The sequence below is a fragment of the Nycticebus coucang genome, chromosome 19 (assembly GCF_027406575.1).
Source record: "Nycticebus coucang isolate mNycCou1 chromosome 19, mNycCou1.pri, whole genome shotgun sequence".
NCBI lineage: Eukaryota > Metazoa > Chordata > Mammalia > Primates > Lorisidae > Nycticebus > Nycticebus coucang.
This window is the reverse complement of record NC_069798.1, coordinates 4,987,584-5,006,706: the sequence shown is the minus strand read 5'-3', so window position 1 is coordinate 5,006,706 and position 19,123 is coordinate 4,987,584. Positions and strand designations below refer to the sequence as shown.

At 41.5% G+C, this 19,123-nt stretch overlaps 1 protein-coding gene across 5 annotated transcripts in view; it reads left to right on the top strand.

Moving 5' to 3' along the window:
• Nucleotides 1-19,123, top strand: part of PTPRM (protein tyrosine phosphatase receptor type M) — an 810,424-nt gene that overhangs the window by 295,616 nt on the left and 495,685 nt on the right. For all 5 annotated transcript variants that reach the window (XM_053571260.1, XM_053571259.1, XM_053571258.1 and 2 more), the window contains exon 4: nt 8,651-8,729. In XM_053571260.1, coding sequence (XP_053427235.1) covers nt 8,651-8,729 — 79 coding nt within the window. The remainder of the gene's footprint in view (nt 1-8,650; nt 8,730-19,123) is intronic.

Genomic DNA, 19,123 nt, shown 5'->3' with positions numbered 1-19,123 from the left:
AAACTCTGGAATATTTTACTCCTAATTTCTCAATGTGACTTATTTTGTGGCTCCGCTTTGGCTCTTTAATAGTACAGAGACTTTTCTTCTACTGTATGTTTTTATTTTTTATTTAACTCATTTGACAAAAACAAGAAAGTTTTTGCAAAATGGTAGAACCCAACTTTGCTTTTTATTTAAATCAAAACCAGAAGAATCTATCAAGTAGGTAACTTGTAGGAGGACAGACATGTACCATCTAATCCCCTTTGTTCTGGGGAATTGACTCATGATATCTACCAGCACATTTTCCCTGGTGAGTGTCTGTGTTGGTCAGCAAATCCCTTTTCTTTGCTCACAAATAGCAAGGAAAAGTGGCAGCGTAGAAAGCGAATTTTGCTCTTCACTGAAGCAGGGAGGATCAGGGATGCTGTGATGCTGAAATGCTTCCCCTTCTGTTTGGCAGGTGTCTAAAGGATAGCCTGATGTCAGATCTCTCACTGTCTAGCATCCAGGATGGCTTTTTATGAGCAAATGAGAGCACAGTCAGTCCTTTGTCTGGGTTCCTGTCTAAGAGCAAATGGCTTCTCCCGGAGTCTTCAAGACCTGTAGGGATACAACATCTTGTGCCCTGAGATGTTACTAGTCAAGGGATTGAATGACTATTGATTCTATTCTGTATTTTCTTATATCCCATGGCTGTAGGTAATATCTGGGAGCCATCAGCAACGCAATACTTTGATACAAATGGGGACTCAGAGTGAACCAAACACGCTAATAATAGAGTTGATTTTCAGTTATTTGCTATGAAGGATGTTACTAGCTGATGTTACTAGCTATGAAGGATGTGACTACTGATTCTCTCCATTCTATATTTTCTTTCCTTTTTTTTTTTTTTTTTTGTGATTTTTTGGCCGGGCCTGGGTTTGAACCCACCACCTCCGGCCTATGGGACCGGCGCCCTACTCCTTGAGCCACAGGCGCCACCCTATTCTATATTTTCTTATATCCCATGGCTGTAGGTAATATCTGGGAGCCATCAGCAACACAATACTTTGATACAAATGGGGACTCAGAGTGAACCAAACATGCTAATAATAGAGTTGATTTGCTATAGTTATGTTCTATGAAGTCGCAGAGAACGCTGAATCAGTGAATGCTGGATGGTCACTTCTATGGGAAATAAGAGTTTAGGTTCCTCTGGTCACAGTGTTTTTGATCAGCATCTGATCAGCATCTGACCTTGCCTCATGTCATTTATGTTGTTGACTCCTTGACATTGAACCCATGGCTGGCAGCGCTGAGATTCACGCTCGGAGGGAGCTTGTCCAACCCTTGTATTTTCTCTTGAAGTCTCTTTGCAGCCTTGTTGCACTCACGGCACTAGACTTAAGCACTACACTTGGGGAAATTTTACAAAGAAACATCACCAATAAAAAGCACAAATATGTGAAAAACATGCCACTAAATAGACCACAATAAAGGGTTCTTTTGTCTAATGTGAAGGTTGAAACATGAAAACAGAGCATTGCCTTGTTTGACCTCAGCTGGGAACCTGTGCCTTGAGCAACTCAAAGTTTTTGCTGCTCTGTGCAAGTCTCGAATGACCATGACAGCTTTGCAAGTATTGATTTGGGAGTTACAAATACATTTTAAGGAGTAGGCAAATTCACAAAGACAGGATCTGTGATTAAGGAGGGTTGCCTCAACTTTCTATTAAGTCAGTCCCCCCACCCCCCAAAAAAGTGACTTAAAGTGAAGTTCTATGTTGTGACAAAATTATTCCAGAAATAAGAAATGATGGCTCTGTGATTTTGTTATACAGATCTACAGCTCTTCAAGAATCACAATTTAGGTTGGGCTAGAGGGCAAAGGCATTTAAAAATAAAATGTTTGTTTTGGTGAAAATAAATAAAACATGTAATCCAAATCTAACAACAACAAAAATATAAAAGGTCAGATAAGATCTGAGGGTCAGATTTTAATATTAAAGTATTACAAATTCTCAGTATTAAAAATTCTCAGTAGTGCAATGTCTTTATAGAAGACCTGACTTGTAAGTAAATTGGTATTTCATCATATTTTGCATAATGTTCTAGGGTCTACAAAACAATGAGTATTTTATGGGTTTGTTTTGGTACATTACAATTATGTATTATTAAAAAAATTGGTAATAATATTATAAGCTTAGGGGGTATTTAAAATACTACCCATGTAGTATAATTGAAAACAAGTCAAGCCAGGGACAGGGACCTCTTGTTGCCACTGCTGGAGGGTGAGGCTCTCACAGGGAGCGCGAGCCATATTGTATTTGGTCGTGATAAAATGCTGCTTTTGACACATGCTTTCTTGTTAACCGGAGTAATGACAGTGTGTTGGTGAGCCAAACAAGAAAGTTTTCTGTAAAAACAGGAGGTTAGAGAGTAAATATTTCATGCTTTATAGGCCAGATGCTCTGTGTGGCAATTACTTAGTTCTGGTGGTGGTGCAGAAAAGTAGCCATAGCAATGTGTAAACAAATGAGCATGGCTGTGTTCCGATAAAACTTTATTGATAGGCGTTGACAATTGAATTTTGTATAATTCTTATGCATCACAAAACATTATTCTTCTTTGATTGTTTGCTACTGAAGAGAACTATAAACAACATCTTCAGCTTGTGAGCAACACATAAACAGGAGATAGGAAAGTTTTGCCCGTGAGCTTTTGTTCGTCTACTCTTGCCTTGAACTTGATGTTGCTAAAACTGCATCCTGTCACTCTTCCTTGCATCTGTGTTTCTAGGTCAGATAGGTGATTACTACACCCTTTACTTAAATCTGGAAGTAAAAATTTTGTAACGTATATCAGTGCATCAGAGCACAGATAGTTTATGTACATACGCATGGTTGTGTATTTTATGTGTGTGTATATCTCCTAAATATATTCTCTCTCATACTTGATAGTTAAGGCAAAATGAGGAAGTCAAATAGAACTAAAATTATACCCCAAATCTGTAACTACTTGTGGAACCTCAGAAAAGTCATTGTAGTGAACCCTGAAAGAGAGTTAACACGATCTACCAGGCATCATTAGATGATGTACACACAAGATACCTGGGACATGAAAGTATACCGATAAGTAAATGTTTTTTTCTTTTTTTCTTTTTTTTTTTTTGTGGAAGAACAAGCAGTTTATTCGAAAGCAACGTGAGGAGATGGCTGACTAATGCTGCAAAAACCACCTCATGAGACATGGAAACCTACACATAGGAAAATTTCCACACACAGTTTCCCAAGCTCCTTTCCCCTTTCACCACTTCTGGTCAGCCCAGAAACATGAGGTGGTTTTTGCAGTAAATGTTTTTTTCATTACTGAATTATTATTTTTTTAAAAAGACTTAGTGTGTGGACCCTAAAGACCCTCAAGCCTTACATCTAATACAGAAGATTTTCAATATATTGTGTTCTGTTTAATACAAAATGAACATGGCACATCCCCAAATTAATTTTTCACACCTTTCTGTCTTCTTGTTCCATTGTTACCATTGTTGCTGTTAGATTACTTTTTCCTCTGACCTCAGTTTTGGACTTGGATCCTGGTGTTTTCCAATGTTCCTGTGATTTCCACTGGGTTCTGCACACTCTTTTTATGCTTCACTAGAACAATACCTGTACTTTCAATAGAGTCGTTCTTTATTTGACAAATAGAGGCAGAATATTAACTTTCCTTCTGAAGCCTTCCTCGTAAGGGCACTGGCTTAAAAGGAGGAGAAAATAGAAAATTTGGCAGACAGCATGAATTCATGACAATGAAATCTTTAATGGGATTCCAAAATGTGTTTTTAAGAAATCAGGTTACAGGTACAGGACACAACTACAAGAGAGACTGTACCTAACAGATACAAATATTGTAACCTAGCTGTTTGTGCCCTCACATTAACCTGAGAGAAAATAAAAAAGAAACCAGGTTATGGGCCAGGTGACGGTGGCTCGTGCCTGTAAATCCCAACACTCTGGGAGGTTGACACAGGAGGATCACTTGGGCTCAGGAATTTGAGAACAGCCTGAGCTAGAGTAAGATCCCATCTCTACTGAAAACAGAAAAAGGAGGCAGAGGTTGTGGTGGCTGCGTGTCGCCCCAGCTCCTGAGGAAGATGAGGCAAGAGGATTGCTTGAGCTCCAGAGGTGGAGGTTGCTGTGAGGTGTGATGACACCATGGCACTCTACTAGAGTGACAGAGTGAGACTCTATCTCAAAAAAATAATAATAATAATGAAAAGAAACAGGGTTAAGATGAGCTGCATGTTTTAATAACCCTCTTGTTTGTTATAAAAGAAAACAATTCCCAGTGGTCAAGTATTTTAGGTTAACAGTCAGTCTAAGAATGCTCTACAGCATCTAAATTCAGACATTGTCATTTAATGATATTTATTTCAAAATGGGAAACTTTAAAGTACAAATCATAGCTACTTTGTAATTGGAATGTAGTGAAATTGTTATAAACTGAATTGTAAACTTGATAAAGCGCCTAATAAAACATATGCTTATGAGGCCCTTAGGAGTTTATTAAGAGCTAGAAAGTGTTTTTTTGAAAAACTTCCTTCAATTTTTAAAGAAATGTTAAAGTTATTGCTTCAATCTTATAACACATGATTTGCCTTCTTATATATAAACACCTAACTGTGTGACGTAAGAAACTTTTATTTACATAATTATGCATTAATTGTGTAGTTGTGCACCCGTGAGCCTATCCACAAAGAATGTTTCCTTTTTTTGACTCTGCAGGTAGGTCTGTGTAAGTCAGTGCTGGAACCTGTCAAGTATTGAGAGGTTTACGTTCTAATTAACTGGAAGCGGCAGGCCGTTGTCCTTTGAGTGTATTTATGATTAGATTCTGTCTTTTTTGCCTCTTGATTTTCTAGTTGGAATAAAAGACTGAGGGGAGAAAATAAAGCTGCAGGAAAAAGCGTGAGTTTAATTCTTCTGTTGAGGCTTCTTGCTGGGGTATTTGCAGTGCCCTGGCCTGCTGCTAAGTCTCTTGGCCCTCGCCTTGTAGGGACAAAAGGGTCAGTGTTGGCCGGGTCATCCGTAGCTTCTTCTAGCAGACTGAAGCTGAGCATTGAAGGTCCTGTTGTGTCCCAGCATCCTGGTGCGTCTGGTGAAGAGGAAGTGTGGTTCTGTGGCAGAGAAGGACCACATTTCTTTCCTTTTTTTTTTTTTTATTTTGTAGAGACAGAGTCTCACTTTATCGCCCTCAATAGAATGCTGTGACATCACGCAGCTCACAGCAACTTCCTGGGCTTAGGTGATTCTCTTGCCTCAGCCTCCCCAATAGCTGGGACGACAGGCACCCACCACAACGCCCGGCTGTTTTTCGTTGCATTTTGGCCGGGGCTGGGCTTGAACCTGCCACCCTCAGTATATGGGGCCGGTGCCCCACCCACTGAGCCACAGGCACCCCCAAGGACCACATTTCTTTCCTGGGAAGTTCTTATTGCTGGAAACGGTCATCGACTTTGTCTTGTTCTGTTCTTTCATCGTTCATGTTCCTTATTTTTTCTCTAAAGGTTAAAGTTTATAAAACTTTTTTTCAGACCTCATATTTTGATTAAAGGACTCAGGATTTTTTAGTGTAAAACCCCTGAGGGTCTTCCATTCTTTGACATGACAGATGAAAAATCAGATTCAAAGAAGTTGAGGTGGTTTTCCGAGGGCTATAATTTTCTTGGCCCCCTTCCTTTCACTTTCCTTTTGTTTCATAGGGCCCTGGCCCTCTATTAGTTTAAATAAAATATTATGAATTCAATTGACATGTATACATATAAGCTTATTTTGTCTGACCTTCAGAGGATAAGTTTAGCCCTTTTGGTTGATCAGGAATCCCTTCAGAGGATAAGTTTAGCCCTTTTGGTTGATCAGGTAAAATATAGTTTCTATAAGAAGAGGGGCAGTTTTGAGGAGGAAAGGGCCCTTCATCTTCATGGCGAGGACCCTGTTTCAGGTGCTTGGCACAGTGCCTGGAAGAGCGGGGATGAGTAGAGAAGAGCGTAGAGTTGAATGGAGGCGTGAATAAGAGGGAGGAGGGAGACGGAGAGCAGAGGAAGGAAGACAGGGAAGGCAGAGGGAAGGGAGGAAGGGCTGATGGACATTTCTGGGTTGGGCTTTCAAAATACGTTTTTATGACCACAACAATGGTACTCTTGGGTAGCTGGTGGCAGTGGCACTGGCAGCCATCAACGACTGTCCTTGCAGGACCTGTTGGGTCAGAGCCGACAGCAGGTTCCTGAGGCGCCTACTGTGGGTGCTTCCCACAAGGCAGCCGGTGACCCTCACCCTATACTTGCTCCCAATTTCCATTGTCCTTTCGTGCTGTCTGTTGTCCTCTGATAGACGTTAGTAGTAGAGAGATAAAGCCCATTCAAAGAATATCCGTGCACTTCTTCCTTTCTCTCGTGAATAATAATGTATTAAGCTTATGAAGAAAACACAGTTCAATGTCACATCTGTTTTTAGGCTGAGCCTCTTCCCCCCCACCATCCCCCGGTGTGTGTTATATTTTACTGCAATGGTATTACGGCTCCATGGTGTCTAGCCTAGCCAAGGGGTCCCCCGAATGACTTCTTGTGCCTGTAGTCTAGGAGCCCCCTGAGTTTCTTCCACGTGGGGCTCTGCTGACTGCTTCCTCCAAAGACAGGAAATCTGTCCTAAGAGTGACGTTTCTGCTCTGGCACTGTGGAGAAGTGAGGAGTACATATTTGGAGTCAAAATGATTGTGTTTAAAGATTATATCTACGGTAGACATCATTGACTTTTTTTCAACATTTACTTTAAAGCTTTTCATGTTTTGAAACATGATATTCTTGGGGAATTTTTGCATGAACTGATAAATAAGACAGAATAATATCTTTATCGTACATATAACATGTGCTCAGTAAATGGTAAATTGATAATTACTTTTATAAATAGGAAATTTTATGGAAAAATGTATGCAGTCACACACAGTAGTAAAGAATAATAGGGATGTTCCTGTGTGCACATTACTGAGTTTCTCCAAGTGGTGACATTTTACAAAACTGTAGCATAATATCACAACCAGGATGTTGACATTGCTACAATCTGCAGAGCTTGCTGTACTTGTGTGTACGTGTGTCTTTAGTTGGGTGCGGTTTTGTCACCTGAGTAGGTTTGTGTATCCACCACCACAGTGAAAACGCTCAGCGCTTCCAACCACACAAGGATTGTGGAGGTTGTCTGTTTGTAAACAAACCCATCTTCCTTCGTTCCCAACCCTTGGCAACCACTAATCTGCCCCCCATTTCTAAAATCTTGGCATTACAAAATGTCACAAAATGGATATAAATGTTCTGTGATGTTACATAAGTGGATTCATAGGGTATGTAATTTGGGGGGATTGGCTTTTTTCACTCAGTGTAATTCTCTGGGGCTTCACTCAAATTGGGTATATCAATAGTTGGGTGCTTTTTCTTTTTTTTGAGGCAGTGTCTCACTTAGTCACCGTTGTTGGGTATATCAATAGTTGGGTGCTTTTTTTTTTTTTTCTTGAGACAGAGTCTCACTCTGTCACCCTCGGTAGAGTGCTCTGGCATCACAGATCACAGCAACCTCAAATTCATAGGCTTAAGCGATTCTCTCGCCTCAGCCTCCAAAGTAGCTGGGACTACATGAGTTAGGTGCTTTTTATTGCTGAGTAGTGTTCCATGGTAAGGGTGAAATACAGTCTGTTTAAAGCTTTACCAGTTGAAGGACATCTGAGCTGTTTCCATTGGTTTGGCTGTTATGAATTAAGCTTCCGTAAACATTGATGTACAGGTTTTATATGAATGAAAGTTTTCATTGCTCTGACATAAATCTCCAATAGTGCAGTTGGGTTGTGTTTGAAGACTTACGGTCTTCCTGTTCTGTTGTGAGTCAGTCCATCTGGTCATATAGTTTCTTTCTATATATAAATGGAAGTTAAAATAATGTTCATATGGATCTTTAAAACAATAGCTTGACAGCTGTCACTTTTAGGCAACTAATCAAGTTAAGAAAACTGATTACCCTCTTAGACCAGCTCTTCTTGCTCTTTGAGCCTCAAAGTGGCTCAATTCTACAAAGTGGCTCCCTTATCTCAAAAAAGTCCATCATTCTTAGAACCTCAAGCTATATTGACATTTTCCACCTGTCTCACTTCTCCAGTGATAAAGGAATTGCTAACACCCTCTTGATTTCAGCACTGTGGAAGTTTCTATATCCTACTCTCTTTAATTGGCACCTCTGGGGTCTGACTTTCGGTTAGTGCAGTTTCTTCTCTGTGTTGTTAATACAGCATCTTTCCAGGCGTCTCCTCCCTGCAGGCAGAGTCCTTTGTAACCCAGCCCCTGCAGTCTCAGGTCCCAGTTCTGTTCCTGCCGTGGCCGTCCACCTTGGGACCCTCATACACACCCTGGAATTAGCATCACCCTGTTCTCATTGTCACTCATTCTCACCCTTAGGCTATTGGCTCAGATCTCACCTCGGGGTGGAAAGTCCTTCTAGTAGTCTAGTCTAGAACTTGGACCACTCACTAGCAGATGATAGGCGGAGGAAGGAATGAACAAGTGAATCAAACTGTGTGTTTTATATGGAGGAGTTTATTGCTAAAAGTCTGACAGAATGAGTAAATAATGTAAATCTTTCTCAATTTTCCAGGTGATTTTTGAAGTGATAACTTCTGGACACCAAGGCTACCTCGCTATAGATGAAGTGAAGGTGTTAGGACATCCATGTAGTAAGTCGTCTCTACTTGTAAATGTCTGGGTATATCATTGGGGACATATTTATATGAAAGAGGAAGAGAAGGGACTAAAACCTGGGGAAAGTCATCCTGCCAAGACAGTTCCCCAACAAATCTCCACGTGTTGGTTTGCTAGCCCAGAAATCCAAAAGCATGTTGTTTCATGTGTAAATGTCGTGGTTTGTATGTGTCTAAATGTCTTAAAATGGTAATCGGGAAAAAGGAACAAAGGAATTCCTTGGCATGCTTGAACATCCTTGCACAGAGTTGTTTATTTACTGCCATGATTTTTGGATTCCCTTTTCAATAGTAGCACAGGGTTAAATATTGAGAATCTGGGCGGCGCCTGTGGCTCAGTGAGTAGGGTGCCAGCCCCATATGCCGAGGGTGGCGGGTTCAAACCCAGCCCCGGCCAAATTGCAACCAAAAAATAGCCGGGTGTTGTGGCGGGCACCTGTAGTCCCAGCTGCTCGGGAGGCTGAGGCAAGAGAATCGCGTAAGCCCAAGAGTTAAGAGGTTGCTGTGAGCCGTGTGACGCCTTGGCACTCTACCCGAGGGCGGTACAGTGAGACTCTGTCTCTACAAAAAAAAAAAAAAAGAAAGAAAGAAAAAAAAATACTGAGAATCTGTGCTTTTGTTCCTAAGTCCAGTGTGTGGTTATCACATAATTTCAAATAGGATAGCCCCAAACAGGCCCAGAATCTGTCAAATATAAGACCAAATATAATGTAGGTATCTTATATTATAAACTACTTGGGGAGCCCAGAAACGGCCTCCTCTTTATCTTTTAGAAATTAGTACTTTTAAAAAGTACAATGGGTGATAGACAAACGCACATTTATTTAACATCCAGTATGAACAATTCTCAACAATTTGCCATGTGTGTTTGCAAACCTAAATGAAATAGTGCAGATTGCTAGCCCTGTTCCTTCACTCCAGCCAGGAGCCCCCATAGCGGTAAGCGAGTCGTCGCACCTCCATCTGCGCGATTTCTAGTCCACACACAGCAGCAGCCGCTGCAGACTGTAGCTGCTTTAAGCAGAAAAGGCATTCTATTGAAAGAGAATTGGATGACAAATAGAATCCCTGAGAATTCTGGTGCTCTAGGCTCAGATAAGGAGCAGGTGCCCAAAGTGAGGTTCTGCAGGCAGACCATAGAGACTGCTCCTGCAGCGGGGGTAGCCGTGAGGATACGGGGACTGGTGCTGCGCCTCTGTCCCCCTTCCCCTGGGAGGTAACCCTTTCCCTAACTAGACATTTGTCACCGACTCTGGGCCTTCATGTCTTCAGTTTGAGGTGCAAAGCCCCAGGTGGGATCGTCGGGGTGGACAGCTAGATCCAGTGCTCATTCCCTGCCAGCCTTAGGCATGATCTAGGGAACAAGGGACTGGCTTTTTTGCTCTGTCATGGGAGTTAGCCCTTGATTTTTACCAAGAATCATAAAATACTAAGCAGTCACACTGCAAATGCCTGTGTGTTCACGTGTGCTGTGTTCCCCAAGATCACTGTGTATTCATAAAGGAAGAAAAGGAAGGTTTGCCTTTTGTAAGTTCTAATGAATGGTGTCAAACTGTCTGCCTTTATATTCTTGGGTTTTATCCCCCACTTGGTATTACTTTTTTTAGGTCATTCCATCATATTCTATCATATGAATAAACTACATTTAAAAAATTTTTTTATGAACATGTAGTGTATCCCCTAGTTTTCCTCTATGAGAACATGGCTGCAGGAGCATCTGTGGATGCCTCTTCCGGACCAACGTGCCAGAGCCTCAGTGGAGTATATTCTTAGAAGCTGAATTGCCAGGATGGAGGGAGTTTTTAGTTTTATTAGATGCTGCCAAATTGCTACAAAAAGTGTCCGAACTAGTTTATATTCCCACCAGCACTGCGTGAGAGTTTTATTTTTCCTATATCTTTGCCCAAAATTGATATTGTCAGACTTTAAATTTTTGGCCAGCTGAGGGATGGCAGCCTGCTTTATTATTAGGTTTTGTAGCGTTACAGAGAAACTGGCTGGTTCATACATTCCATGGATCTCTGCTGATGGCGCCTACCCAGATAATGGCAGCATGGTTCTGTCTACAATATTAGAAATACAAACACTTGCAGGAATGCCTTAGCTTTTTCTTACATGGATTTAAATAGATCATTAGGCTCCTCTCTGTAGTTTCAGAGAAGACCTGTGTGGTGGTTATCTGATGAGGGTTTTGACATAGTTGTCTAATTCCATCTAAAGGGACTTTGCTCTCTGCTATCTGTATTTGGTATTCTAAAGCTCACCAAACACTCAAGTTAACGCACAGCAATCATCTCTTTCATTACTAAGGTAGTCAATACTGTCGTATCATTTTACATTTACCTTTTCTTCTGTGTCAGCAATATTAAGGAGTTCAAGATGAATTTCTACCCCTTCCCACTTTTCCAAAGAGGCAGGAAAATGATCAAGGTTGTACCTAAGTGAAACAGCAGGGCAGATTTAGGAAATGGAATACAATTACCTGCGTTGGAACTTGGCCACTTTCCCAGAGTAACAGCCTCTGGCTAGACAAATGCCATAGGATTTTCTGATACATGTCCATGGACTCTGATCTACCTCTTACTAGGATGTAAAAGAATAAGACCCAGAAATAGTGCACACCTACTAAGTGCAGAATGCTCCATATGCTGTCTCCCTGTTTCTTAGGGCAGATGTTGCACTGGGTACATGAGTGGTGGGACAGCCACGGTTGCTCAGGGCTTCCTGTTAGCTCTCCTGGGTTCTTCATCTGACCACTGGCCACCGTAATAGCTCCTGAAATGTGCCCTTGAATTACAGTCACTGTGTTCAGCAAAGTCATAAAGACTTAATCCTTCTGCCAAAATTCCAAAAATAATGTCTCCTGCAGTTTTGTTCTGCCCATAGGAGGCAGCTTCCTATAGCCATAGAAATGGTGTTTAGGTTCTCTCCCTTGGAGAATACCTGTGCTAATACCTAATTGGCTTTGTGAACTGCTGTGAGGAGGCAAGGATTGTAAAACCGGCTCTGTTCCAAGGTGATGTATGTACAACAGCATTTTGAACTGTTAAGCCTTAAATGGTTTTGATGCTAGCCCTTCTGTAGTTGTTTTCCTCAGTATCTACATTTATTGGGAAAACATGCAAATAGAGATTTTTTTTTATTAAATCATAGCTGTGTACATTGATATGATCATGGGGCATCATTCACTAGCTTTACAGACCATTTACCAAGTTTCACATACACCCTTGTAAGATGCACCGCTGCTGTAATCCCACCAATCCCCTTCCCTCTACCCACCTCCCCCCTCCCTCCCCTCCCTTTCCCTCTTCCCCCTATTCTTAGGTTGTAACTGGGTTATAGCTTTCATGTGAAAACCCTAAATTAGTTTCATAGTAGGGCTAACTACATTGGGTACTTTTTCTTCCATTCTTGAGATACTTTACTAAGAAGAATATGTTCCAGCTCCATCCATGTAAACATGAAAGAGGTAAAGTCTCCATCTTTCTTTAAGGCTGCATAATATTCCATGGTGTACATGTACCACAATTTATTAATCAATTCGTGGATCGATGGGCACCTGGGCTTTTTCCATGACTTAGCAATTGTGAATTGAGCTACAATAAACATTCTGGTACAAATATCTTTCTTATGATGTGATTTTTGGTCTTCTGGATATATGCCCAGTAGAGGGATTACAGGATTGAATGGCAGATCTATTTTTAGATCTCTAAGTGTTCTCCATATCTCTTTCCAAAAGGAATGTATTAATTTGCATTCCCACCAGCAGTGCAAAAGTGTTCCCTTTTCTCCACATCCGCGCCAACATCTCTGGTCTTGGGATTTTGTGATATAGGCTAGTCTCACTGGAGTTAGATGGTATCTCAAAGTAGTTTTGATTTGCATTCTCTGATGATCAAAGATGATGAGCATTTTTTCATATGTCTGAAGGCCTTGCGCCTGTCTTCTTCAGAGAAGTTTCTCTTCAAATCCCTTGCCCAGCCTGCGATGGGATCCCTTGTTCTATTCTTGCTAATGTGTTTGAGTTCTCTGTGGATTCTGGTTATTAAACCTTTGTCGGAGACATAACCTGCAAATATCTTCTCCCATTCTGAGGGCTGTTTGCTTGTTTTACTTACTGTGTTCTTGGCTGTGCAGAAGCTTTTTAGTTTGATCAAATCCCAGTAGTGTATTTTTGAAGCTGCTTCAATTGCCCGGGGGGTCCTCCTCATAAAATACTCGCCCATCCCGATTTCTTCAAGGGTTTTCCCTGCACTCTCCTCTAGCATTTTTATAGTTTCATGTCTTAAGTTTAAATCTTTGATCCAGTGAGAGTCTATCTTAGTTAATTGTGAAAAGTGTGGGTCCACTTTCAGTCTTCTACAGGTTGCCAGCCAGTTCACCCAGCACCATTTGTTAAATAGGGAATCTTTTCCCCACTGAATGTTTTTAATTGGCTTGTCAAAGATTAAATAACGGTAAGTAGCTGGGTTCATCTCTTGGTTCTCTATTCTGTTCCAGACATCTACTTCTCTGTTTTTGTGCCAATACCATGCTGTTTTGATCACTATTGATTTGTAGTATAGTCTCAGGTCTGGTAGCGTAATTCCTCCTGCTTTGTTTTTATTTCTGAGTAATGTCTTGGCAATTTGAGTCTTTTTCTGATTCCATATAAAATGAAGTATTATTTTTTCAAGATCTTTAAAGTATGACAGTGGAGCTTTAATAGGGATTGTATTGAAATTATATATTGCTTTGGGTAGTATAGACATTTTAACAATATTGATTCTTCCCAGCCATGAGCATGGTATGTTTTTCCATTTGTTAATATTTTCAGCTATTTCTTTTCTTAGAGTTTCACAGTTCTCTTTATAGAGATCTTTCATGTCCTTTGTTAGATAAATTCCCAAATATTTCATCTTCTTTGGCACTACTGTGAATGGGATAGAGTCCTTAACTGTTTTTTCAACTTGACTGTTGTTGGTATATATAAAGGCTACCGATTTATGAATGTTGATTTTGTAACCTGAGACGCTGCTGTATTCCTTGATCACTTCTATAAGTTTTGTAGTAGAGCCCCTAATGTTTTCCAGATATACTATCATATCATCCGTGAAGAACGAAAGTTTGATCTCTTCTGACCCTATATGGATACCCTTGATCGCCTTTTCTTCCCTAATTGCAGTGGCTAAAACTTCCAATACAATGTTAAAAAGCAATGGAGACAATGGGCAGCCTTGTCTGGTTCCTGATCTGAGTGGAAATGATTCCAATTTAACTCCATTCAATATGATATTGGCTGTGGGTTTGCTGTAGATGGCCTCTATCAGTTTAAGAAATGTCCCTCCTATACCGATTTTCTTAAGTGTTCTGATCATGAAGGGATGCTGGATATTATCAAAAGCTTTTTCTGCATTGATTGAGAGAATCATATGGTCTTTGTTTTTTAATTTGTTTATGTGCTGGATTACATTTATAGATTTACGTATATTGAACCAGCCTTGAGATCCTGGGATAAAGCCGACTTGGTCATGATGTATAATTTGTTTGATGTGTTGCTGGATTCTGTTTGTTAGGATCTTGTTGAATATTTTTGCATCTATATTCATTAGTGATATTGGTCTATAATTTTCTTTTCTTGTTGGGTCTTTTCCTGGTTTGGGGATCAGGATGATGTTTGCTTCATAGAACGTGTTGGATAGTCTTCCTTCTTTTTCTGCCTTTTGGAACAGGTTGAGTAATATAGGTACTAATTCCTCTTTAAAGGTTTGGTAGAATCCAGATGTGAAACCATCTGGTCCCGGGCTTTTCTTTTTAGGGAGGTTTTGTATGGTTGATGCTATTTCTGAACTTGATATGGGCCTGTTCAACATTTCCACTTGATTCTGGCTAAGTCTTGGAAGGTGACGTGCTTCCAAGTATTGGTCAATTTCCTTCAGATTTTCATATTTCTGAGAGTAAAGTTTCTTATAATATTCATTAAGGATTTTTTTGATTTCTGAGGAGTCTGTTGTTATTTCATCTTTGTTGTTTCTGATTGATGAGATTAGAGATTTTACTCTTTTTTTCCTGATTAGGTTGGCCAAAGGTTTATCTATTTTATTGACCTTTTTGAAAAACCAGCTTTTTGATTTATTGATCTGTTGTATTATTCTTTTGTTTTCAATTTCATTTAATTCTGCTCTAATTTTGGTTATTTCTTTTCTTCTACTGGGTTTGGGGTTGGAGTGTTCTTCCTTTTCCAGTTGCTTGAGATGTCCCATTAAGTTATTAACTTCCTCTCTTTCTGTTCTCTTGAGGAAGGCTTGCAGTGCTATAAATTTCCCTCTTAGAACTGCCTTTGTGGTGTCCCAGAGGTTCTGATAGTTCGTGTCTTCATTGTTGTTTTGTTCCAAAAAATTGGCGATTTCTTTCTTAATCTCATCTCTGACCCAGCTGTCATTCAGCATAAGGTCATTTAACTTCCATGTTTTTTTGGGCGGCGCCTGTGGCTCAAGGAGTAGGGTGGCGGTCCCATATGCCGGAGGTGGTGGGTTCAAACCCAGCCCTGGCCAAAAAACCACAAAAAAAAATTCCATGTTTTTGTATGACTATGCAGATTGCTGTTGTTACTGAGCTCAAGTTTTATTCAATGGGGGTCCGAGAAGATGCATGGAATAATTTCTATTCCTTTAAATTTACTGAGGTTAGACTTATGACCTAAGATGTGATCGATTTTGGAGTAAGTTCCATGGGCTGATGAGAAGTATGTGTGTTTAGTTTTGTTGGGATGAAATGTTCTGTAGATGTCTGCTAAATCCAAATGTTGGATGGTTAGTTTCAAATCTAAGATTTCTTTGCTCAGCTTCTTGTTGGAGGATCAATCCAACACTGCCAAAGGAGTGTTGAAATCTCCGACAATTATGGAGCTGGAAGAAATCAAGTTGCTCATGTCTGTTAGAGTTTCTCTGATAAATTGAGGTGCATTCTGGTTGGGTGCATAGATATTAATAATTGAGATCTCATCATATTGAGTATTACCCTTAACAAATATGAAGTGACCATTCTTGTCGTTCCTTACTTTTGATGGTTTAAAGCCTACTGTATCTGCAGATAAAATTGCAACACCTGCTTTTTTCTGATTACCATTTACCTGAAATATGGACGACCATGCTTTCACCCTGAGTCTGTATTTGTCTTTTAAGTTAAGATGTGACTCTTGTATGCAACAAATATCTGGCCTGAGTTTTTGTATCCAATCAGCTAACCTATGCCTCTTTAGAGGACAGGTTAAGCCGTTCACATTAATGGAGAATATTGATAAGTCTGGTGAAGTTTTGGGTATCAAGTTTTTCAAATGTCCAGTGGGCATTTTTAATCCTTTCGCCACTTGGAAGTTGGAGTTTGATCCGAAGTTACTGAGTGAGTTTACTTTTGTGGTATAGGATTGGTTTGGTCATTATGGAGGATAGGTCTGAGAATATCCTGAAGAGCTGGTTTCGTTATGGCAAATTTCTTCAACATATGGATTTCATTAAAGTATTTAATTTCTCCATCATAAATGAAACTCAGTTTAGCTGGATACAAGATCCGGGGTTGAAAATTATTTTGCTTTAGGAGATTAGAAGTCAGTGACCACCTTCTTCTGGCTTGAAAAGTTTCAGCAGAGAGATCTGCAGTCATTCTAATATTCTTGCCTTTGAAGGTAATGGTTTTCTTTCTCCTGGCAGCTTTGAGGATTTTCTCCTTCATATTAACTTTAGTGAAGTTAATTATGATATGCCTGGGGGACGTCTTATTGGGGTTGAGTCGTGCTGGGGTTCTGAAGCTGTCCGCTATCTGAATTTCAGAATCTCTAGGCGTGTCTGGAAAAGTCTCTTTCATAATTTCATGCAGAAGGGCCTCTGTGCCCAGCGAGGCCACTTCATCTATTTCTGGAACTCCTATGATTCGGATATTTGCCTTCTTCGAGTTATCCCAGGAATGATCCATTTTTGCTCTCCATTTCTCTTCCTCTTTGAGAGTTTGGGAGCGTTCAAAGGCTTTATCTTCGATGTCAGAAATCCTTTCTTCTGCTCGCTCCATTCTGTTGCTGAGGGATTCTACTGTATTTTTCATATCTTTGAGGGCTGCAAATTCTTGCTTCAGTGTGTCTAAGTCTTTGGTGGTTTTGTCTTTAAATTCGTTAAATTCTTGAGACAACTTTTGAATTTCTCCTCGAATTCCTACTTCCACTTTGTTAATCTTGTCTGCATTCCAAATTCTGAATTTGATTTCTGACATCTCAGCCAGTTGTTTATGAATGGGATCTTCAATTGCATCTGCCATATCTTTCCTTGGGGGGGTTGATCTATTCTGTTTATTCATGTTACCAGAGTTTTTCCACTGATTCCGCCCCATAGTTGTTTTACTCCCTCTGATTTTTTCCCCTGGGGCTTTGTTGAGGGCCTATACAGTGTTGTGGCTTGAGAAACTGGAGCCCTGTCTGGTGTGGTGGGGCTAAGTGGTTCTGTCTTGTTTTCAGCTGGTTTATGTTCCACCCTAGTGAAACAGATACTTTGGATTGAAGTCTCAGCTGTGGAGAAATATCAGCAATTAAGTCACCCCACCCCCCAACCGGCAAACAATTGGAAAAGAAAAATCAAACCTTCCTACCAGTGTGCACCCAGGGCACCACCTGATTTGTCCTCAGGCGATTGGTTCAGTTCAAAAAGGTCCAAAAATTGTCTCAGTCTGCACCTGTCTCAGGTGAGAGAGTTTAAGAGGTCTCTGGAAACTGGATCACAGGGGTCTGGTGACTACTCTGGTGTGGCTTGCTCCAGTGCTGCGTGGAGTCAGGAGAAGCCACCCAGCCAATAAATCAGTCTGGGAAGGTTGCTGCCTCCTTCCCCACCTTGCACCACTGTCACACCCAGTCACTGATAGCCCTACAGTTGGCTGACCCAGTTGCCTGTAGTGAATTGGTACTCCAGGAGTTTGCACCTGCCTCAATCACAGGGAAGTCTGCCAGGCCGCTGCGCTCTGCCTCTCTCCAGCAGGAGGAGGTGAGGCCTGACAACCCCGGGCGCTTGTTGAAGGTTGAGGGGTTTTCACTCAGGTCCAGTCTTGCCCCGATTAATGTTACTGACAGAACAGAACAGAACAACTCTGCAGTTCCCCTGCAGAAGAGAAGCTGAATTGAGCTCCAAATCAGCTTGTCTTTGCTCTTGTATTGTCTATAGGCTGATGATCCCCTGAGGGCCAGGTGTGTCTTAGGTTTAGTAAAGCAGACCTCTGGGTCAGCCCCGCCCTGGGAGTTTCCCTGGTTTGCAAGTTGGAGTTGCCTCAGGCAAACTCAGAGTCTCTGGTTACCCAGGGAGACAGGGGGTGTGGTTTCAGAATATTCGGTAGTGAGCCGTATTGCTAGCAAAAGAGGGCCGCTGCTTCACGGCTCAGGCAACGGCTGTTCCGGTGTAGCTCCCTTCTGGCCAACCGTCCTCTCTCCACTCCTGTACCCCAGAGTCTGCACCGACAGGCTGCAGCCCAACACTGTCCACACCCCTCGAGCAGTCGCCCAAGTGTCTGGACCCCTGGGGGGCAGGCCTCCAGACCCTGGAGCGAGAGCAGAGGGGAGCACGGGGAGCGCTGGGTGCCTGTGGCTGCGGGCAGAGAACACACAGATCTCTACACAGTTTTATGCCTGGCCGTATTGTCACCAAAAGACAGCTGTTGCACTGTGCCTCAGGGAACCGCCACTCCGGTGCAGTACCCTCTCCACGGACCTACCGGGACTGGCCTCCAGACCCCAGTGTGAGCGAAGGGGAGCGCTGGGAGCTCAGAATTCCAGGTAGAGACTATATACAGTTTATACAGTTTTATGCCTGGCAGGGGAACACCGTGGCACCCTAGTAGGGGAGATAGGTCCAGTTTTTAGAGGGTCTCTCCCGTGGAGTGTAGTGGGAGGACCTTTGAACTCTGACCAGTTGTTTGTGGGGCACTCTGAGCCGTTCTCATGGGGGAGGGGACTCCTGTCCGCTTGGCGATGGATTTTGTACCTTTTGTTTGTATCCTTGTGGTCGCAGCTCGCCTCAGCGGGGTTGACGTGCGTTCTACAACCTTCTCTCTTAGTACAGCTCAAATCCACCAGCTTACTTGCTGAATTTTTGTCCTTTAACTCTCCTCTGGACGGGAGCCTCTGTGAAAAGCTGGCTTCAGTCAGCCATCTTGTCTCCTCCCTCGCAAATAGAGATTTTAAAGAAGGCAATAGTTAGGCTTTAAAATGGAAAGTATTACAGGTAATGTTTTATGAGATTTCCTAACAAGATTTCTTAATAATAATCAATTATTTTGAAATTTTGATGCTTATTAAATTTAAATCCGAAAGGAGCATAAGTATTTCATATCCAAAACTGCACTTCCAAATGGATGCAGAA